This window comes from Talpa occidentalis, unplaced genomic scaffold (genome assembly GCF_014898055.3).
Source record: "Talpa occidentalis isolate TD23 unplaced genomic scaffold, MPIMG_talOcc4v2.1 talOcc4.5, whole genome shotgun sequence".
NCBI lineage: Eukaryota > Metazoa > Chordata > Mammalia > Eulipotyphla > Talpidae > Talpa > Talpa occidentalis.
In genome coordinates, this window is record NW_023604861.1 from 66,058,801 (window position 1) to 66,082,733 (window position 23,933).

General features: G+C 39.3%; 2 protein-coding genes across 5 annotated transcripts in view; one reads left to right on the top strand and one right to left on the bottom strand.

Moving 5' to 3' along the window:
* CENPJ (centromere protein J) overlaps positions 1–7,849 on the top strand; it is an 87,079-nt gene extending 79,230 nt beyond the window's left edge. For all 3 annotated transcript variants that reach the window (XM_054701338.1, XM_054701337.1, XM_037527381.2), the window contains one exon: positions 7,468–7,849. In XM_054701338.1, coding sequence (XP_054557313.1) covers positions 7,468–7,660 — 193 coding nt within the window. In that variant the 3' untranslated portion in view covers positions 7,661–7,849. The remainder of the gene's footprint in view (positions 1–7,467) is intronic.
* A 6,101-nt stretch (positions 7,850–13,950) lies between these two features.
* The window catches only part of RNF17 (ring finger protein 17), a 190,819-nt gene continuing 180,836 nt past the window's right edge, over positions 13,951–23,933 (bottom strand). For both annotated transcript variants that reach the window (XM_037527382.2, XM_054701227.1), the window contains 6 exons: positions 22,725–22,841; positions 21,503–21,671; positions 19,520–19,655; positions 17,370–17,559; positions 15,922–16,021; positions 13,951–14,103 (listed from right to left, as the gene is read on the bottom strand). In XM_037527382.2, coding sequence (XP_037383279.1) covers positions 15,923–16,021; positions 17,370–17,559; positions 19,520–19,655; positions 21,503–21,671; positions 22,725–22,841 — 711 coding nt within the window. In that variant the 3' untranslated portion in view covers positions 13,951–14,103; position 15,922. The remainder of the gene's footprint in view (positions 14,104–15,921; positions 16,022–17,369; positions 17,560–19,519; positions 19,656–21,502; positions 21,672–22,724; positions 22,842–23,933) is intronic.

Below are 23,933 nucleotides of genomic sequence, written 5' to 3' on the forward strand. Positions count from 1 at the left end.
GAAAGGTCCCTGTTCTAAAATGCCGATGTGGGACACACTCCCCTGTGCGCCTGGTCTGCCCCGGCGGTGGGTTCCTGCTCCCCCTCTGGGCTTGGACTGCAGGCCAGAGGGGGTCTGGCGTGGGCGAACTTCCCCCGCTCACCTCTGGCTCCTGAGGAAGCCTTCTGCAGGTAGTCTTTACTGAAGAAATGTCCCTATTCTATAATGGTGATGTGGGACACACTCCCTGCGCGTCCGGTCTCAGGCACACTCTTCTGCGCGCTTGGTCTGCCCCGGCTGTGGGTGCTCGCTCTCCCTGTGGGCTCAGACTACTTGTTCGGAAGGGCCCGGCGTGGGCTCACTCCCCAGCTGGCCACTAGCTCCTTCAGGAGCCTGTGCTGGCTTCAAGTCGCTAGGTGGCGCCAGAGATCTCTCCTAGAGCCCTTGGGGAGCTGATTTTCCACCCAGTGGGACAGGGAGCAGAGCAGGGATGGTAGGGTACACCTCAACGGCTTTGGTGTGCTGTGTCTGCCTTGTGCCCCACCGTCGTGGGGAACCCACGCCCCTATTTTCGTGCCCCGGGTCTCAGTTCCAAAGCCCTCAGTTCCAGGACACGGGCTGTAGCCCAGATCAGTGGCGCGGGAATGGCGCCTTTTGAATCCCGCTCCCCTGCCTGGGCGCCTGGTTCCTGCTCTCTCCGGGAGGGCCTCCGCGCGTCTCCCCGCAAGCCTAGGTCGCAGGCGCGGGGACCTGGGCAGCTGCGATCCGATCCGCGCAATCCGCGCCGCTTTCCCCGCGCAATCCCGCTCCGCGTCTGTTTTTCCTGCGCGCAGCTTTTCCTCGCAAGCTTACCGGGCGGCCGGGGCTGTGTGCTGGTGCTGGTCTCCTCCTGGGCGGGGCTCTCTTCAATGGCGCCCGGAGCTCACCTCCGCGGCGGATCCTTTGGGGGTTCTCCACAGCTCCCGTTCACAGGGTGTGGTGGTTGCAATAGTTCCTTTCCACTCACAGTCCCGCTTGCTGCGTCCTTTGTTCTTGTTGGCAGTTTTAGTTTGTTGTTTTCCTCCTCTCTGCCGGGCGGAGAGTGCCGCCTCTGTGGGTGGGGGAGGGGAGCAGGGTTCTGCGCTTCCCTCCCTTCTGGTCCTCTTTTATGGCAACTTTCTTCTTCGGGTAGTTTGCTGGAGTCGTCCGTTTATCTTCCGTGTCCCGGTTCTCACTGGGACCTGCCGCTTTTCCTCCCTATTAACTTTTTTTAATGGGAGATCTTACTCGCAGCGTCTCCTCTCCGCCATGTTGCTCCGCCCTGTCTTCTGAAACTTTCTTCTGAAATTTTTCTGAACCTTAAAGGAGAATGCAGATTTCTTCCAAGACAGCAGGACAATGTACTAGGTATAGGGAATTGTTTGCCAGTAGTCCAAATCTATGAGCAACTTCTCCTGTCCCTCTGTTCATGTAGCAATCAGGATTCTCCAGATGAAGAAATGACAACACAAAAATGCAGAGATGAAAATAGTCCAATTCCTTTGTGTTTCAAAAACTGCAGATCAGACCTTGCAGAACGGGTCAGTACAGTCGACAGGGCAGGCCTTCAAGCTTCCTTGCCAGAAGCCACGGTGCAGTTCAGGAATGGTTGCCTCCTCCATTTTGGGTTGGTTTTTATGCATGGTGTGTAGTAGCTTCATTCTTTTGCATGTAGCAGTCCAGTTTTCCATTTATTGAACAGACTGTCCTTCTTCCATTGCATATTCTTTGCTCCTTTGTCAAAGGCTAGTTGTCCATAAATATGTGAGTTTATTTCTGGGTTTTCTATTTGATTCCATTGATCTGTGTGTCTGTTTTTGTTCCAGTGCCATGCAGTTTTAATTATTATGACTTTGTAGTATAATTTGAAGCCTGGGCATGTGATACTGCCAATCTCTTCCTCTTTTGTCAGGAGAGCTTTGGCTATTTGGGGTTGTTTGTGGTTCCATATGAGTTTCATCAGTGTTTGGTCTATTTCTTTGTAGAATGTCATTGAGTTTTTTTTTTAAAGATTTATTTTATTTATACAAGAACTGGGGTACAGGCCAGATGTGCGGTAGGGTGAGCAGATTCACCGGAGACAGAGCTGGGAACAGAACAGGCAGAATGACCAAAATACACTGCTGAGGGGAGCAGTGGACAAGACAGGAGAGGTCTGCTGCACCATGTGGGTTCCTCCGCAGCCGGCAGGGATTGACCCGGCACTGCTGAGGCTGCGAACAGCTTCACAGTGCTGTGCTCAACTGCCTGTGCCACTAGGGAGGCCCATCATTGAGATTTTTATAGGGATTGCATTGAATCTGTAAATTGCTTTTGGTAGGATGGCCATTTTGATAATTCTTCCAATCCACGAGCAGGGATGTCTTTCCATTTTTTGTGTCTTCTATTTCTTTTAACAGTGTTTTGTAATTTTCTTTGTATAGGTACTCACCTCTTTTGTTAGGTTTATTCCCAAATATTTGATTTTTTTGTTTCAATCATAAAAGGGATGATTAATTTCTTCTTCAGATTGATTACAGATAGGAAGAGTGATGATTTTTGTTTGTTGATTTTTTTTATCCTGCTACTTTACTATACTGGTTGATTATTTTGATTAGTTTTTCTGTGGGGGTTTGAGGGTTCTCTCTGTTGTCATATCGTCTGCAAATAGTGATAGTTTTACTTCATCTTTCCCTTTTTGGATTCCTTGTATGCCTTTCTTTTGTCTTACTGCCCTGGCTAGGACTTACAGTATTATATTGAAAAGTAGTGATGAGAGTAGACATTCTTACCTTGTTCCAGATCTTAAGGGGAAGGCTTTCTGCTTTTCACCATTGAGAATCATATTGGCTCTGGGTTTGTCATTGGCCTTTATTATGTTCCTTCTATCCTGAGAAATTTGAGGCCTTCATCGTAAACAGATGTTGAACTTTGTTGAATGCTTTCTCACTATCTATTGATGTGATCATATGGTTTTTATTTATTTTTTGTTTGATGTGTTGGATTACATTATTAATTGATTTTTCAGATATGCCCGTGGAATAATTCCCAACTGGTCATGGTGAATTATCTTTTTGACGCATTGTTGGATTCTGTTGACTAGGATTTTATTGACCTGCCTGCTAGGTCCCTCTAGGTGTGACTCAGAAGAATATGGGGATTGAAAGAGAATAAGGAGTGACAGAAGGAGTCAGAGGAAAGAGGAGGATGATACGGAAATGTAGAAGGAATGAACGTGAGAGAAGGAAGAATGGGCTAGATGGGGGAAGAAAAGATAGGAGGAGGAAGAGGAGGAATGTAAGAAAGAGAAGAGAAAGTGGAGATGGTAATGTTAAAAGGGAGAAAGAAGAAAAATAGAAGAATCAGTAAACAGAAATAGGGAAGATGGAAAGGAACAGCAGACAACCAGCTGACCAACACACACACACACACACACAAACAGATGGATGGAGCATTGCTTCTCAGGACTCTGATGGCTCCTAGTGAGCTAGTCATTTTAGTCTGGTCTGTTGGGCTGAGTAGGACAATCTTCCCAGTGCCAGCTATTTCCCTTATCACCCTTGTAGTGTGTTGAGGGAGGATACAGAAAAAGCAGGAAAGGGCACAGATTCAACTGCAGTTGTGGGTTTGGGGGGATCAGCACTCTTTCTGGGCCTGTGAGGTAGTCGGGTAGGTGTTGGGGCTTCTGAGGTCTCCTTCCACCTGAGGGCTTGGGTACCAGCAGGCTCCAATGTAGGGACCAGCCCTATGAAGTTCCCCAATGTCTTTCCTGCTGGTAAGTGCGACCAATTAAATGGTCCCACTTGTTTCCAGGAGTGGAGGGAAGGGAAGGGAATGCCACAAAAAAGGGGCTCAAACCCAGCATTGTGTGTGTGCTCCTAGGCCCATTTGCCCACCTGTCACTGCCTGGTGCTTTCAGATCTCTCAGGATTCTCTGGGTATCTGGCCTCCAAACTTTGTCTCATTTTCTGCTTGATGAAGTGGGCTGGCTTTATGGGTGTGGGAGGGGAGAAGGGTTCTGATGATTTTCTCTCTTCCCTCCCTGTCATTCCAATTTTTCTCTGTCTGGGTGAATTACCACCATTGCCCAGTTTGTGTAATGTGTCTGGGTCCTCCCAGGAATTTACTGTTATTTCTCCCTATCTGTTGTTTTTATGAGAGAACTTGATCCTAGCTGCCATGTGGATGACATCCAGTTAGACTTCTTAAGTGACTCTTCGATCCATAGTAGAGCATCTTATACTCAGCATTTTAATTAAAACCATGGTGTTTTGTCAAATCCTTTGTGTTGATTTTAGTTTTCAACCTCCCCTCCTAGAGTGTGACAGTTAGTACCCATTAACTGGAATACATCTAACACATCAGAGAATAATTTAACTGAATTCTGTAAGTCTGACCAAAAAATTAATTCAAATAGCATAGGAATTTCTTATGGTCATGATGGTGTTTTTCCCTTAACATAGCCTGAAACTTTCAGTACCTCTCAGCTAGTTTTTTTTAATCTACTTTCAAGGATCCCAGGTATAAGTTCATTTAAGACTATTTTGGTGATCACACATTAGTGTGCATTAAAATCACCTGGAGGGATTGTTCAACTATAGATTGCTGACCCTGCTGCAGTGATTTGCATTTCTTTTTTTTTTTTTAAAGATTTATTTATTTATACAAGCACTGGGTACAGTCAGAAGCGTGGGAGGGTGAGAGAATTCACCAGAGCCAGAGCAGGGAACAGAACAGGCAGACTGACAAAACACACTGCTGAGGGGAGCAGCAGGCGGCAGGAGAGGTCTGCGCGCCATGTGGGACCCTCCTCTGGTGGCAGGGGAGCAGCCAGGGATCGAACCGGCACTGCAGAGGCTGCGGGCAGCTTCGCAACCCAGCGCTCAACCGTTGTGCCACTGGGAGGCCCCAGTGATTTGCATTTCTTTTTTTTTTTTTTTTTTTTGATCATTTTATTTATTTTTTTTAAAGATTATTTATTTATACATACATACATACATACATACATACAAGCACTGGGTACAGTCAGAAGGACGGGAGGGTGAGAGAACTCACCAGAGCCAGAGCGGGGAGCAGAGCAGGCAGAAGGACCGAAGTACACTGCTGAGGGGAGCAGCGGGTGCAGCAGGCGAGGTCTGCGCACCATGTGGGACCCTTGCTGCTGGCAGCCTGGGATTGAACCGGCGCTGCAGAGACTGCGGGCAGCTTGGCAGCCCAGCGCTCAACCACTGCGCCACCAGGGAGGCCCTGATTTGCATTTCTAATGAGTTCTCAGGTGACCTGGGCTAAGGGACCACATGGAAGAGTTGTGTGTATGTGTATATGTGCCACATCTTCTTGATCCACTCATCTGTTTGGGGGCAGTTAGGATGTTTTTATATCTTGGCTATTGGAATTGTGCTGCTAGTGTTCTTTGGGTAGATACCTAGGAGTTTGAAGTCTGGAAGTATGAAACTCTCTTTCTTCCTCTTTTTTGTCTAGATTGCTTTAGCTAGTTGGGCGTCTTGTGATTCTATATGAATTTCAGCAATGTTTGTTCCATTTTTTGAAGAATGCCAATGAAATTTTGATAGGGATTGCATTGAATCTGTGTAGGATGGCCATTTTGACAGTGTTGATACTTCCAACCCATGAATAGGGAATATCTTTGTTTTTTTTGTGTCTTCTATTTTAATAATGTCTTACAGTTTACTTTAGTATAGATCTCATTTACCTGCTTTGTTAGGTTTACTCTTAGGTATATGTGTATGTGTGTGTGTGTGAGTGAAGTTGTAAATGAGATAATTTTCTCAATTTCTTCCTCTTTTAGCTCATTGTCTTTAGGAATGCAACCAATTTTTGTATTAATTTTGTAATCTGCCAGTTTGCTGAACTGGTTTTACTGGTTTATTTAGTTTTTCAGGAGTCTTTAGTGTTCTTTGTGTTTATTATCTGCAAATAAAGATAGCTTTACTTCTTTTCTGACTTGGATTCCTTTTATGTTCTTGCCTAATTACTTGAGGTAGGACTTCTAATTCTATGTTGAATAGTAGTGGTAAGAGTGGATAGTGGTAAGAGTGTCTTGTACGTTTTTTTTTTTTTTTTTTAAAGTTTTTTTTTTATTTATTTGTTTGTTTGTTTATACATGCACTGGGTACAGTCAGAAGCGCGGGAGGGTGAGAGAATTCACCAGAGCCAGAGCGGGGAGCAGAGCAGGCAGAAGGACCGAAGTACACTGCTGAGGGGAGCAGCGGGCGGCAGGAGAGGTCTGCGCGCCATGTGGGACCCTCCTCCGGTGGCTGGGGAGCAGCCGGGGATCGAACCGGCGCTGCAGAGGCCGCGGGCAGCTTCGCAACCCAGCGCTCAACCGCTGCGCCACCGGGGAGGCCCTCTTGTACGTTTTTTTGCTGCAAAACTTCCAATTTTTCACCACTGAAAATGATGTTAGTGTGTGTCTGTCAAATATGGCCTTTATTATATCTCATATATCCTCAGTTTGAGGATTTTCATAAAAAATAGATGTTGAGGGGCCTCCCTGGTAGCACAGGGGTTAAAGACACAGTTCTGGCAAGCTGTCGTCAGTGCTGTGGCATGAGTTGGATCCTGGGCCAGGGGGTTGACCCATATGGTGCAGCAGACCTCTCCTGTCTTGCCCTCTGCTCCCCCTCAGCAGTGTATTTCAGTAGATCTGCCTGTTCTGCTCCCCACTCAATCCTCTCACTTCTGCACCTCTGGCCTATACCCCATTCTTGTATGCATAAATAAATAAATCTTTAAATAGATGTTTAATCTTATCAGATGCTTTTTTGGCATCTATTGATATGATCATATGGTTTTTATCTTTCTTTTTGTTGATATGGTGAATTATGTTGATTTTTGGATGTAGAACCATCCTTGTGTCCCTGGTATAAATCCTATTTGGTCATGGTTTATAATTCTTTAAATGCTTTGTTGGATTTGGTTTGCTAAGATTTTACTGAGAATTTTCATGTCTGTCTTCATTAGGGCAATTGTATTTTACCTAAATTTTATGGTTTAGTTTGAATATCACACACACACCAAGTAATCAGCTTAGTATGACCTAATTTCTATATTTGGTTTCTTTGTTCCTTTAAAACAAATTTTAAGTCTGATTATGCCCCTTCCCAAGAACATAGCTTTCTTTTCTAGCCTGATAAAGAACACTCAACAGGTTTTAACTTTGTGAAAAAATAAGGATAAAAGCTGAAAGCGCTATTTCAGGATATATTTAAATAACAAATCTAAGTATTTTGTGATGAAATCATAAATTCATTAAAATGATTTTCATGGGCCATAAGTGCTAGTATGGCCATTCATCCAATCCACCTGTAGCAGAACACTGGAGAAATTTACAAAGGTGTTATTCAGGGAAATGGACCAACGGGTATTTCTAGGTAAGAAATTATTGTCAGAGTCAAAAGACTACTTACAAGTAGTTTTCCTTTAGTACATTTCGTATTTTTTTAAAGAAATTCTATTTTAAATTTACAGAGATGGCAACAAAATCATAGAGTTTAATAATGGCCAAAGAGAACTACATACTGCCCAGTTCAAGAGACGGGAATATCCAGATGGTACTGTTAAAACTGTATATACAAATGGTCATCAAGAAACAAAATATACATCTGGTCGAGTAAGAGTTAAAGACAAGGATGGTAATATTTTAATGGATACAAAATTATAATGATCCTTGTGTGAGTAATCATGAAATAACACTAACTTGATTTTCTTATTGAAAAATATACATTCCTGTGGGTTTTGTTAATTTATAGATACTGTGTGTGTGTATGTACATGTGGAAAAGATTATGTTTGAACTCTAAAATAAAACTTTACAGCTTATTTTTAATTCACCTTTTTGTCTTTGTATGGTTAAGTGCATGATTAAGGCAGGTATTATTACTTAGTTATAAACTATGTAGATTTAAAAAGGATTGTAGATAGTTATAAAAAACAAAAAATACAATAACTGCAGTATCACATGGATTTTCCAACAGTACATCAGTCATAGAACAAAGAAAGTTTACTCAGGGAATAGGAAAATTTCTGCAGTCAAAATACCACTATATTCCGTGTTCAGCCACTGGTGCCTCGGGAGCAGACACAACCCCAGTCTGAGCCTTACAGCACCTAGCTTTTCACCTTTGACCCCCATCTGCACCCAGGAAGTGCATCCCATTCAGCTCTCAGCCACCAGCATACACAAGTCCTATTCCGGGGCTTGCAGGGCATAGCTTTTTACCATGGGCTCCCAGCCACACCTAGGAAGTGTATCCCATTGTCATTCAGCCTACAGTGTCTACTAGCAGACCTGGGCTTCATACCTTCACTAAGCACCCTGGATTCCAACTCAGCCACCACCTGCTTGGGAGGAGATGTAAACCCCTAGTCTGGACCTTATAGGACCTAGCTTTATACCAGTGGGGACTCCCAGCTCCACCTGGAAACTGCATCCCATTCAGTGCTCAGCATTCAGTGCTGCAGCACTGTGTGAGCAGACTCAAGCCCCAGTAGGCTGCATAGAGCCTCTTATATCAGGGCTCTTAAGCAGCCCTCTGCCCTCCTGGCCACCAGAACCAAGCCTGAGCCATTGCTTCTGAACAAGGTGAGGTCCCAACAACTCAGTCTCTTAACTCAGCACTTTCCTGGCCCCCCAGCCACCAGAACAAGGCCCAGAAGTGCTCTGAGGGAGGCTCTAGCATCAACTCACATCCTACAAGACCCTACTAGTTGTGCCCACAATTCAGTGAACTCCCAGAACAGTGGGAGAAAAGGACTCACACACAACACAAGCCCCAGCTACAGCAGAGCAAAGCCAATGCAAACAATGGGAAAAAAAAAAATACCAATGGTCAAGCAAGCACACCAGGAAACAGTACACCATTAGAGAAAACAAAACCCCAGAACCAAACCACAAACTACATGGAAGAGCTTCTCTACTTATCAGATATATATTTCAAGATGGCCATGATTAAGAATGCTAAAGGGAACACCACAAAGTACACTTAGAAAAGGAAATGAATGCTCTTGAGAAACACAATTAATAGAAGGTTGAAATTGAAATTTTAAGCAATAAAATAACAGATTTACAGAAGGAAGCAAAATATTCAGGAGTAAGCCATGGTAGTGGAATGAATCAAATGGAAGAACTAATCAGTGATCTCAAAGATGAAAGGTTAAAAAGATAGAAAAGAAAAACAAAGGAAAAAAGAATGAAGAAATGTTTCAAGAATTTTCTGACACCATTTGGAAAGGAAATAAAAGAATCATAGGAATCCCAAAAGGAGACAAGAAAATAGAGAATGGAACTGAGAATCTATTTAGGTAAACAGTGGAGGAGAACTTTCCAAACTTGAAGAAGGAAATAAGCCTAAAATTACAAGAAGCAAACAGAACTAGCTACCAAGATGAAAGGAAAACTACAGCAAGACATATAATAGTGAAATTCCCAAGAGTCCAAGACAAAGAAAAAACAATGAAGCTGACGAGGGGGAAGAAACATGACCTGTAAAGGAACATCAATTAGACTGATTGATATTGGATCTCTAGAGAAACACTAAGGGCAAGAAGAGAATGGAATAACATATTCAGAATACCCCCAGAAAAAATATTGCCAACCAAGAATATTCTGCAAGGCTCTCCTTCCTGAATGATAGAAAAATAAGGACCTTCTCAGACAAAGAAAATCTTAGGGATTATTCACCCACTACACTCTCCCTCCAAGAAATATTCAAAGCAGCATTAGGAACTAGAGAGAAGAATGAACACAAAGAGCTAGCTGAATAAGGGGATTAAACTACAGCTCTAGGAACAAAAAGGCCGTGATGGACATATATATGTCAATAATCACTCTTAACTGAACCCCCTAATAAAAAGACCCCCAACATGTCAAATATACATTTCTCAAGTGCACATGGTCATTCTTCAGGAATGACCACATACTGGGTGGTCAGTAAATTCATGAAGATAGAAATCATACCAAGTTATCTTCTCTGATCAGAAAAGTACTGAACTGCAAATCAGTCACAAAATAAAACAAGGAAATACTTTAGTACATGAAAACTTAATAATATACTATTGAACAACAGGCATAATGGAAAAAGAAATAAAAAAATGACCTTGAGGTAAGTGATAATGAGTATATAATTTTTCAGGATGTATGGGACACAGCAATAACAGTTCTATGAGGGAAGTATATACCATTAGAGGCCCAAATTAAGAAACTAGAAAGAATTTAAACACAACTTGTTTTTTATCAAAGAAACTAGAAAAAGAGAACAACTAAAAAATCCAAAAGCCAGTAGGAGGAGGGAAATAATAAAAGTTAGAGCAGAAATAAATGAAAATCAGAAAGATAGTCCAAAAGATCAGTGAACCCAACAGCTGATTCTTTGAAAAATTAAAATTGACAAACTCTGAGGTAGGAGCGCTACAAAAAAAAAAAAAAAAAAAAGAGGAAGGGCCTCCCTGGTGGTGCAAGGGGTTAAGATGCAACCTATGAAGCTATCTGTAGCCACTACAGCATAAGTTTGATTCCTGGCCGGGGAGCTACCCACATGGCGCAGCAGACCTCTCCTGACTCACCTGCTGCTCCCCTCAGCAGTATATTTCAGTCTGCCTGTTCTGTTCCCCACTCTGTCTCTGGTGAATCCTCTCACCCCCTGCACTTCTGGCCTGTACCCCAGTTCTTGTATGTATAATTTTTTTAAAAAAAATGGAGAAAACGCAAATAGAATAAAAAATGAAAGAAGTTACAGGAGACACTGCAGAAATTGAGAGGATAATAAAATATCAGTATAAAACATTTAAATCCAAACAAATTCAATAACCTAGATGAAATGGACAGATTTTTAGAATTATCTAATCATCCAAGACTGAATAAGAAATAGAAACTGAATGGAAAATTAATCAATACAATTAGACTGAATAGTAAAATGGTATGAATTCATTCTTACAGATAATTTCATGAAAGCATTTATATTGAGAATAGATGAAGCATGAAAAATAAATGTAATACTGGAGGCTGCTAGAGGAAGATATCCTTTAATGAAGGCAAGTCACCAACGTGTATTTACATAGTTATTGCAGGTTGTTTTAGCACCACTTAGTATGGTATGTCAAGTGTTGGCAATGACTCAGGAAAAAACGAAGCTACCTGTATCAATTGTGTGTGATTTGAAAACTAAATATGAAGAAAGTTTAATATTGTTCAAGGACAACAAGAAGTTACCTCAGAATAGAGAAGGATTTTTAAGAGACAGCACAAACCTTGAAATAATGAGTGAAAAGTTTGGGAGAAGATATATTCCTGACACAGGATTAACATCCAGAACATACAAATAATTCTTAGAAAGCAGTAAGTTAATTACAAGTAACTCAACAGCAAAATTGATAACGCATGTGAACAAGCAATAACCCAGTGAATGCATACTAAGATAGGCATCCTTGCATATATATTCTTGCAAATAATGTTCTTTTCACACCATATATTGGCAACAAATTCAGATTACTGATTGTGGAGTAAATTGTTAACACAACTTTATTGAAGAAAATACACTCCACACAATAAATTCCACTAGTAAGTATGTATTAGGAAACCTTCGCCTACACAAAGGCTTACTACCGAGGGATATTTGTAATTGAGAAAAGCTGGTGTAGGAAAATAAAGTGTTAATGTCGTTTTGCCGGGGACATTGGAAGATGTGCGACCACCTTTTGGCCCTCGGGTCCGGGAGCCTGGCCAGCGCCCGGACCGGGAGCCAAAAGATAGGGCTGGTTATGTAACTGTTTGCGATGTCTGGGACCACCAAGAAATGGGTTGGTTATGCAATTCCGGGGCATCGGGCGCAGGAACATGACCAGCCCACCATGAATCCCTGGGTTTGGATACTGGCCATATCCGACCTTGGGAGATAAAAACACAGTGGTCGCATAGCTGCTGCGGCTCGCAGCTGCTGGGCTTGGATACGTCTCCCGTGCATTTCCCCGGAGTGCTGCCTCTTTGCCTCCGTGATGCTGTTTCCGGAGTGCTGCCTCTTTGCCTCCGTGATGCTGTTTCCGAAGTGCTGACTCTTTGCCTCCGTGATGCTAATTTCTGAGGAAACTGTACAGTATGTATGCATGATTATCAGTTTGGTCGGGTTTGGGGCACTGTTTATAATTTTGCTTGTGCATCGCCTATGTTGCTCACAATAAATCCCTTTTCCTTTTTAATACGGTGTGGTCATTGAATCCCACGGAATCGAGCCTCCCTCAAACACCTGTGCACGGGGCTAGCAATTACATTTTATTGCTAGTTACAGCTGGTAACAACCTAAATATCTACAAAAGAATAAATTCTGTAGACAGATGGATGTAACAATGAAAGTGAATAAAAGTTTATTAACATGGATAAATAGCACAAATAAGATAGTGAGAAAATTAAAGTTCAGATTAAATATATGTACAGTGCAACTCAATACTGTATTTTTTTTTAAATAATACATTTTATTTTTATATTCCCCATACATTTGCAACCCCCCCATTCTGACCCCAATCCCTCCCCTCCCGCCCCCCACCCCCAAAAAGTGTCTCTGGTTCATAGTTTTTTGTTGATTTTGATTTTCACTTTCTTATAGTTATTCATTTTCCTGGTCCCTTATTTAAGTTCTCTAGATTCCTGCTATGAGTGAGACCATCCGGTATTTTTCTTTTTCTTTCTGGCTTATTTCGCTGAGCATGATCCCTTCCAGCGCCATCCATGTTGCAGCAAATTGCATGTGTTTATCTTTTTTGAATGCTGAGTAATATTCCATGGTGTATATGGACCACATCTTCTTGATCCAGTTGTCTATTTTTGGGCATTTGGGTTGTTTCCAGAGCTTAGCTATTGTAAACAGTGCTGCTATAAACATAGGGGTGCAGGTGCTCTTTGGAATTGATGTTTCTGTGTCCTTTGGGTAAATACCTAGGAGTGGAATTGCTGGATCATATGGGAGCTCTATGTTTAGTAGGTCCAGAAATCTCCACACAGCTCTCCATAGTGGTTGGACCAGTTTGCACTCCGACCAGCAGCGCAGGAGAGTTCCTTTTTCTCCACACCCTCGCCAACATTTGTTGTTGCTAGTTTTTTTAATATGTGCCATTCTCACTGGTGTAAGATGGTATCTCATGGTAGTTTTGATTTGCATTTCCCTGATTACAAGTGATGTTGAACATTTTTTCATATGCCTGTTGGCCATTTGCATTTCCTCTTCAGAGAAGTTTCTTTTTAGCTCTTCTGCCCATTTTTTGACTGGATTATTTTCTTTGTTGTTGTTGAGTCTCATCAGCTCTTTGCAGATTTTTGTGATCAGTCCTTTATCATTAGTGTTGGGTGCAAAAATGTTCTCCCAGTTGGTGGGGTTTCTCTTTGTTTTTGTTATTGTCTCTTTTGCTGTGCAGAAGCTCTTTAATTTGATGTAGTCCCAGCTGTTTATCTTTGCCTTCACTATCACTGCTTTGGGTGATGTGTCTGTAAAGATGTCTTTGATGTGCATATCACGTAGTGTTTCGCCTATATTTCCTTCTATGTATTTTATGGTTTCAGGTCTTATGTCTAGTTCTTTAATCCATTTTGAGTTGATTTTTGTGTATGGTGTGAGGTAGTGGTTAAGCTTCATTCTTTTGCATGTAGCGACCCAGTTTTCCCAGCACCATTTTCAATACTGTATCTTTTTTTATGAATGCATTCATACACAGTAAAATTACAAAGACGTATGTAAGAATAAAAAACACTAAATTCACAACAGTGTTTACAGGAGAGGGAAGAGATGATTGGGGACAGGGCTAGAGGGGCCTACACTTTCACTGATAATGTCTTATTTCTTGAACTGAATAAACATTAGTTATACAATGGACTAAAATATGTTTCCCCTTATGCCTAAAGTATTTAATTTACAAATTACAATAAAGTGAAATATTTCAAAAACATATTTATTAACAATTTCTACAATTTCTAAAAATTAGAAAGAAAAAAAAAAGAGCACCACTGCAGAAGTAGTCAAGAAAAATAACTTTGAAATGGTCTAAATGTAACAAAAAAACTTTCTTCTGGGCTGCTACTGTACTGTGTATCTGAAATGCTTCTGGGATGCTCTGTACTGTATACCTGAAAAACAAAATTGTATGTTATTTTATCTTTGCTTAATATTAGTGTTCAAATACAGTTACTAAATTAGTTGCTATATTTATATGAATTGATAAACGTAAACCAACTATCAGCTGGTTACCCAAGTACTTAAATAACTGTTCTTAGGACACTGGCTACTTGATATATAGCACTTTACAGTTGCTCTCTGCAGTCCATCTGTGTTTAAATTATCTGCACTTTTAGTGATAGTGAAGGCAAAGATAAACAGCTGGGACTACATCAAATTAAAGAGCTTCTGCACAGCAAGAGACAGTAACCAAAACAAAGAGACACCCCACCTACTGGGAGAAAATTTTTGCACACAACACTAATGGTAAAGAACTGATCACAGGGCCTCCCGGTGGCGCAGAGGTTGAGCGCTGGGTTGTGAAGCTGCCCGCAGCCTCTGCAGCACCGGTTCAATCCCCGGCTGCTCCCTGGCCACCGGAGGAGGGTCCCACATGGCGTGCAGACCTCTCCTGCCACCCGCTGCTCCCCTCAGCAGTGTACTTCAGTCCTTCTGCCTGCTCTGCTCCCTGCTCTGGCTCTGGTGAATTCTCTCACCCTCCCGAGCTTCTGACTGTACCAGTACTTGTATAAACAAACAAACAAATAAATAAAAAATTAAAAAAAAAAGAACTGATCACAATAATCTACAAAGAGCTGATGAGACTCAACAAAAACAAAGTAAATAGTCAAAAAATGGGCAGAAGAGCTAAGAAGAAACTTCTCCAAAGAGGAAATGCAAATGGCCAATAGGCATATGAAAAAATGTTCAACATCACTTGTAATCAGGGAAATGCAAATCAAAACTGCAATAAGATACTATCTTACACCAGTGAGAATGGCACATATTAAAAAAACTAGCAACAACAAATGTTGGCAAGGATATGGAGAAAAAGGAACTCTCCTGCACTGCTGGTGGGAGTGCAAACTGGTCCAACCACTATGGAGAGCTGTGTGGAGATTCCTCAACCAGCTAAAGATGGAGCTTCCATATGACCCAGCAATTCCACTCCTAGGTATTTACCCAAAGGACACAGAAACATTAATTCAAAAGGGCACCTGCACCCTTATGTTTATAGCAGCACTATTTACAATAGCTAAGCTATGGAAACAACCCAAATGCCCAAAAATAGATGACTGGATCAAGAAGATGTGGTACATATACACAATGGAATATTACTCAGCAATCACAAAAGATAAACACATGCAATTTGTAGCAACATGGATGGAGCTGGAAGGGATCATGCTCAGCGAAATAAGCCAGAAAGAAAAAGAAAAATACCAGATGGTCTCACTCATAGCAGGAATTTATAAAACCTAAGTGAGGGACCAGAAAAAAAGACTAATTATAAGGTAAAAATCAAAATCAACAAGCAACTATAAACCAGACATACTATTGGGGCGGGGGGGGGGAAGAGTAGGATCAAAATAAGGGCGGGTGGGAATTGTATGGGGACTATAACCAAGATGAAAATGCATACACTGTGCAAAAATGATGTAAAAATACGTAAAATTTAAAAAATAATAGTTAAAGTAAATTATCTGCACTTTTGCTTATTCCCATACTTGTTTGGTACTATGATATAATAGCTATTCTAAATATTCTTAAATCTATGGGACCACTTTGATACTGGGGAAGAAGCTAGAAGAGATATTTCTGTTGAATTTTGTTGTGATTCCTTTGAGAAATAAAGAAAAGTCCAAAGGTGCTTGTGGGCAATTAGCATTAATCTCTGCTATGTTAATCACATGCCTGTATGCTGACTACAGAGTGAAAGTCATGATACTTACATTATTCATCTTGGTCTGCAAGCCCCATTTCTACTAGTGACATATGAACTGGATATTGATCATCTTCATATAAAGTCACTATTTGTTCTGGTGCCTGAGCCTAAAATGAAAAGAAAATTGTCAAAATAAAAATGTTTTGCTGCCTTTTCTTCCTCCATATGACTGACATCACACAGGAGGGAAAACATACTAAATTTATTCATAATTTATGCTCTGCACCTTCAAAGGTATTTGTGATGGGTTTCACACTGCTAAATCCCATTCTGTCCATTCTTCTACTTTATTTAAATTGTAACTCCTCCCCAAAGTTTTCCTAAATGGAACCAATGGTATCAAACTATCATCCCTGTTAAAATTCACTTAATATAAAACATTGTATATTTATGCATAAGCTGAATAAAATTTGAATGTTACTGATAAAGGTGAATAAAACATACTTGCCCTGTATTTTCACTGGCTTCTAAAAAACCTTGCAAAGCTATTTATACTACTATGCATAGGGATATGAGATGTACAGAGGTTTTCAAAAAGTACTTTCTACTAATAGCATTGTTTCATTAAGAACTCACTTTTGTCACAGCCAGTACTACAGGAATCCCAAATCTTGGCCCCCAAATTAGAGCAGTTTGGCCTGAAACAACAATGGAGTGGACTAGGGAGAACTGAAGAATATGTTTCCTTCTACAGGGGTTAATGCTACATCGCTCCAGCTGATTGCCATTTTGGAAGGGAGATCTTGGGATTCCTATATTTTATAATTTTTTTAATCAGAAGTTAGAAATAGAAGTTACAAACTTTTTTAGGTGAAATTTTCCAATTTTAAACACAGCACTCAAATGTGGGTGCAAGCCAGATCTGCTTGTGGACTGCCCCTTTGTGACCTGCTAATAAACCTCTAAAGGAAGCAATTTTCATATTAGTACATTGATGCCTTTCTACAACTTTGATCAGAATTCCCATTCTGATCTTTCCTACTCATCTTTTAGGATGCAGCTCAAATGGCCTTCCCTGCCCTACTTATTCAAAAAGTACTTGGGTGCCTACAAAAGAGGCACTCAAAGATCATGTTCTGATCTCTGAAGATAGAAATAATCATTCTTCCTTGTACCCACTCCCCACATTACCTATACCACTTTTATAATATTTCATTCTACCCTATATTAATCAGTGGTTCATGTTTCCTTCATTGACTTATAAGCTACTCATCTTGATAATTTTTATTCCATTCATTATATCAATGATCTATTATTGTAGGGTTAGTAAAAAGTTTGTTAAATATAAACGAAGATATCATTTGAGCACGTCTTAAAATTAATCCTACAGTATTTATGGCTCTATATGCTTTAAAGCATTTTTATATCTAGAGTTGTACAGATAGCAAACATTTCAGGAAGTTAATAAGAGCCTTGAAATAACTTTAAGATTTTGGCTAATTAAGATAGACTTACTATTGTAGAAGCATAAAGTTGCTTTCCTTGAAGACAGTCTATCATAGCCCACAATGCTTCCATGCTCCATTTGGGACAATATGGTATTCTTGTCTTTCCTGAATCTCTTAATGGCGGTTTAAACCCTGCCAAGAGAACCTTTATGGCTCGGGCTGGATACTGCATAAGGTGAAGAGGAATTTGACGCAGTCTGTCACAAAAGAAAGTCTTAAAATTAAAGTGCTCAGATTGTCACAAGATTCTTAAATACCTAAAACTAAAACACAGAAAAAATATGTACATATTTTTTTAACTCTGCAAGGTCAATGGGGAGAACTTATAACATTGGATTTAGCAATAACTTTTGGGATATGATACCAAAAACACAGGCAACAACAAAAATCATATTTTGGGTTATGTCAAAAATTTTAAATGTGCAAAGGGTATAATCAGCAGAGTGAAGTGGCAACCTATGGAGTGAGAGAATATATTTATTTATAATCAGCTCTTTCTCCAAAGAAGATCTATAAGTGGCCAATAAACACATGAAAAGGTGCTTCATACCACTAATTAGGGAAATGCAAAATGAAGAGTTCTGGAGCTAGCACTTCATGTCCATTACTGTCTCCCTCTCACTTGTAGCATATGTGTGCATGCATGTGTATGCTTGCTCACTCGCTTTCACACACAGACACAAACAAACCCCAAAAATAACATGCTAGATTATATAGAGAAATTAGAACTCTTGGACACTTGGTGAGAATGGAAATGGTATAGCCCTGTGGAACAGTTTGGCGGTTCCTCCAAATAGTATAATTAGAATAAATGAGCATATGATCCAGCAATTTCACTTCTAAATCTATACCCAAGTGTTGAAATTGTCTTGAGGACAGATTTGTACACCCATGTTTATAACAGCATTTTCACAATAGCCAAAAGTTGGTATCAAAGTGGATGAAAGAATAAAAAGTTGTATGTACAATGATGGAATATTATTCAGCCTTAAAAAGGGAGAAAATACTGATACATTCTACAACATGGATGAAACTTGAAGACATTATGCTAATTGAAATAATCCAGTCACTAAAGCTAAATAGTTTATGATTCCATTTATATGTAATATCCACAATTATCTAATTTATAGAGATAGAAAGCAGAATGGTGGCAGGTCAGGGGATGATGGAGGGTTGTAGTAGTGTATAGTGGGTACAGTTTCAGTTTTGCAAAATGAAGAGTTCTGGAGATTGGCTGCACAATAATGTGAATGTCCAATAATATGAATTAAACACTACTGAAACATACATTTAAAAATAGTTAAAATGGTATATTTTATGATATGTGTATTTTTGCCACAAAGAAAATGTAACACACAAAATCCCAAAATAACAAGTGTCAAGGATGTGGAGAAATTGGAACCCTTGTGAATTATTGGTGAGAATGTAAAATAGTTGTTGCTGTAAAAAAGTTTGGCAGTTCCTCAAGACTCTAAGCCTAGAATTACCATATGGTGCAGTAATTCTGTTATATAACCAAAACAATGGAAAGGGATTCAAACAGGTATTTGTATATCAGTGTTTACTGTAGCTTTAATTATAATAAAAGATGGAAACAACCCAAATGTCCATGGAATGGATAAACAAAATGTTTATGGCAAAATTATCATTTAGCCATAAAAACGATGATTCTGGTACATAATGCAATTGAACAAACATCACTGGTAACATTAATGATAACAGTATTCTAAGTAAAATAAAGCCAGACAAAAAAGGATATTGCAAGATTACTTGTAAGAAGTACCTCAAACAGCAAATCATAGAGGTAAAGTAGAATTGACGGACTAGGAACTGGAGGAAAGGGAATGGAATGTTACTGTTTAATAGGTACAAAATTTCTGTTTGGGATTATGAAAATGTGCTGAATATGAACAGTGGTGATGGCTACATTAAAGTGAATATATTTAGTCCCAAGTAATGAAATACTTAAAAATGACTAAAACCCGTAAGTTCTGTGAATGTATATTTTACCAAATTAAAAGAAAAATTCCTAATATGTAAAGAGCTTTAAAAATAGCCTTTCCTCTTTTAAAAGAAGCAGAATACCAATAATTATATTAAAAATTAAAACTAAGAATCCCAATTCAACTAAGTTAACTTAAAAAAGGAAACCACCACCTGTTTATTGTCAGCTTTTCAGTTGATCCGTAATCAACAAATTGTACCAGGACAGCTAGAGGATTAAATTCTTTAATGGAAACAATCTTTGCTCTATACCACAGGCCGTCATCATATTCTGCAAGGCAAGGCATTTCTGGAAAGAAAAAAGGGGGGAAAATCACATTGCCTTTCATTTTCTTAAAATGTTTTTAATCAGAAAAGTACAAAGACAATGTAGCAACCATAAGCCCATCAACTGGAATTAAACAACAAATGGCGATAGGTTGACTTCTGCTCTGTTCTCCTGTTCCTACTTTATAAATGTTGCTTTAACTAATTCCTAAGAGCTAAGCTTTGAAGAGAGACACGTCGCCCTTCTCAGTTCCTAATCAGCTGGCCATAGCTTGCTTAGACCACCCTTCCACTGTCCCAACCTCTTAAACTCTCCACATCTGCTTTCATTTGGGCCATCATCTTCTGGAAAGGATATTAGTCTAGTGCCTATTTCTGCTATTAATTTCATTTCACTCCATCAATTATCATACTGTACAGATTGTATGACTTCCCTTAAGAATGCAATGAGGCAGGAATTATTCCTTCCATAATATAAATCTGAATTTATTTAAAAAAAAGTCCCAAAAAGAGCTTATTCTTCTGTTCATTCAATAAGTATTTATGACCACCCATTTGTGCAAGGAGGCTTTCTCACTACTAGTGACACAACAGGACAAAGTCTCTGCTTCACAGTGCAATATACAACAGGAAGTGGAGGGATGGAGAGTAATGGGGGTTAGTGGGTAGAAGGCTTCTTGATAGGGTCAGGAAAAACTATAGTTGGGTACAGACCTAGGCTGCTACACAGTCTGGTTGGAGAACATTCCAGGTAGAGGTAAGAGCAAGTGCTGCGTATCAGGCAAACAGGGGCCACAGCTAATTAAAATCTCATTGAGGAAAATCTGGTAAGCTGTTTTCCTTATCCTGATTTGTACAAAATCCAAAATAGATACCTCTCTTATATCACATATTGATAAAAATGTATAGATGCCACTCTTGGTACTGTGGAATTGTCAATACCAGTAACCAAATGTATTTTTCTCATAGGAGCTTTACATATATTTAATAAGGAGAATGGATTAGGAAAAAAAATGATAGCATAATTTGACCTACCTGACAGGTGGGACACAATCGACCTCCTTGGCCCCATTCCAAAATTATTAGTTTAGGTGGCTTGTAATTAAAATTACTGTCATTTAGAATAACTCCATAATTTTATCTAATGGTAAAACTTCAAGCTTAGAAAACTCATCTTTCTGTAGTCAATTTTCTAATGTAGGTGAAAGTGTCCAAAGGCAGTTACTTTTTCTTAGTATCTTATAAGAAAGATCTTCACAGAGTGCCTTGAGGATTCTGAGAGATCATGCATATGAAATGAGTGTTACAAAAATATCAGTTAACATGGCTTCACTTACATGTGGAATGCAGAGCAAGAAAAAAAAAATAAGGTCAGATAACAAACCTAGAAATTTGTAGAATTGACGCTATCAAAAAGGGAAGGGAAGTGGGAGATCAAAGTGTGGAGGGTTCCCAATGGACTAAAGTGGAAGACTGGGTGCCTTGGTGGGTGTGAGATGGTAACATACCTCTGAATGACATACAATATTATAAACCAATGTTGCCTCAATAAAAACAACAATTCTAGAAATCTCACTGTAGAATTGAAGCTACCAGAGAAGGGTAGAGAACAAAGTGTGGAGGGAGATCAATGGACTGGGTGGAGGACTATGGGTGCCCTGGTGGTGGATGTGGTGTCATGACATACATTGGGAAGAGGTGTGATCCTATACCTCTGAATCATATACAGTAAAGCAGTGTTACATCAATTTAAAAAAAAAGTTCAAAGGAAAAAATATGTCAGTTAACACTAGAAAGAACGTAATTTCATTAGCCCATTAAAACAACAAATTATTAAGAAAATGTTTTCAATCAGAAAATGTAGTATACCTGTCCTGAAATCTGTCAGAGGAGGAAATGTCTCCACGTTCTTATTAAACATCCGCAAGGCTTCATCAAGGCTCTCAAACTCGGATTCCCAACTGACTCCACTGTCATCTGTGTCACTATGTTGGCTAAACAGATTACAGTTTTCTACAGAATCAAGGCAAATATACACCTGGAGGCAGAGGGAAGAGAAGGAAAAGAGTTTCAAATTTCTAACTTTTAGTATCTTATAGACAAAAATAATGGGGCAGCCTCCAATGATGGCCCTGGTGATGCCTTGTAGAATGGCTCTCCCACATCACACCAGATGTGACCTCTGTGACAAAAGAACACAACAGAATCGTGTGACTGCTGAGGCCAGATTATAAGAGACCTGTTATTCTGTCTGGATGGTTCTCGATGATGGTGCTCTAAGGGAAGCAAATAGCCATGTGGTGAGCAGACCTTTGGAAAGGCCCACAGGGAAGAACCTGAGCCTCCCTCTGTGGTTGCACCCTCAACATCTTGATTGCAATCTTAGGACAGCTCTTTAAGCAGCCCTCAGATTCTTTTCATGTGTGTTGTTTTAAGTAGCTAAATTTATCTAAGACAGGCACCAAAAAAATCATTACAAAAACCAGTAATAGTTGTACCTTACTATTTTCCCTGATGAATATACAGAGCAAATTTTGCCCTTGCCTGTAAAGAATGATTTACTGTGTAAAATGGCCTTTGCTACTAAATTTATCACTTCTCCCTTTCTTGTTAGCCAAGAATTTTTTAGTGCCTTATTCATTTAATCAATATTTTTTGAGTAGCTACTACATATCAGGCACTCTTTTATTCTGGGGGTACAGCCATCAGTGACCAAAACATAAAAATCTGTTTTCATGGAGTCATTATTTTAGTGGGGAGCAGCAGACAAAATGAAAGTGGCACAGTTTATTAGAAGGCGTTAAGTGGAATTGGAAAACAGAGAGTTGGTAAAAGAGCACCTAGAATTGAATGCATGAAGACCATAGGGGAAATGTTGAGGATTTCATAGATGGGAATAGAATAACTAAAGTCACACACTGGGAACCCAACAAGTAGTTAAGCAACACTTGCCTTTTAAATATGAACAAACTTTTGAAGAGAATATGGGGTGTGCAAAATAAAGGTCACCCATTTTTAGTTATTTAAAATCAGAATTTAAGACCAATATTGCTTGTTATATTTTTAACCACCAAGTAATTAGATTACATACTTCATTAGGTGATACAACATGCTTAACTTGAACAGCATAAAGTTCTTCTGGGGGAGGCAGAGATGAAGACAAATATGGTGGTAAAATAGGAGTCTCTGTTTCAGACAAAAGCAATTCCTATAAGACATTCAATAAACAAATTCAAATTTCAGAATGACTATTACAAAAATATACTATATTATTCAAATTAATTACAATGCCAATATACTTTCAATTAGCAGAAAGCAAGTTCTCTTAGATACTGAAAACCAAAAAATGTTTTTTGTTGTATTTGGGACCAATGTGATGAGTTAACAAAAGATCTTTATAGTATGCTTTTTTCCCCTCCCCATTAAAGATTTTCTGAAAACAAAGCCAATCCACGTAAATGTTTATTTTTGTATACATATTTAAATATACATAACATTCAAGAAGAGCTGGTTACAAATATTGTAATAAACTTGCCATTGCTGAGTGGGACTGGACTGTTTGAGCTTCAGAATGCCTTTCACATTTCTGTATTATTTTATTATTTTTAGATTAAGTACTTAGTTGATAATACAAACAAAAAATAATTGAAATCCCAAGATTTAAGTGTGTCAAAATTATCAAAAAAGTATATGCTTTCTATAAAAGCATAAGGATAATAAGAAATTGACTCTCAAGAAGATCATGGCAGTTAGCCATAGTTAAAAGGAAATATACATAAAAATGTGGGTGCATGATTTTCTTTAAGTTTTTTATAATTCTTCAATACAGTAACATAAAGAGTAAAGTCATAAATTAAAATTTATAGATTACTATTTAACATCCCCAAATGGTAGCAGACCAAAACAAAATATATCTGAAACACTAAAGCATGTAGCAAAAAGTGACTATGCACTGTTGCATTTTACTGCTTTGTTCCAAGACACTTGACAAAAGCATGCACTATTTTTATAGTCATATGAAATTCTACTTAAAATGATATAACTCTTACTAATTAAAACCTTTACTTTCTGCACAAAAAAAAGCACAAGTGGCAAAAGACAAAACAGATGAAGTAGACTTCATCAAAACTAAAATATTTAGTGCTTTAGGATAGCATCAAGAAAATAAAAAGCCTACTCACAGAATGGGAGAAAATATTTGAAAATCATTTCTCTGATATGGGACTTGCATAAAAAACTTACCATTCAACAACAGAAGCACAACCCAAATAAAAATGGGTAAAGGGCACATTTTTTACTC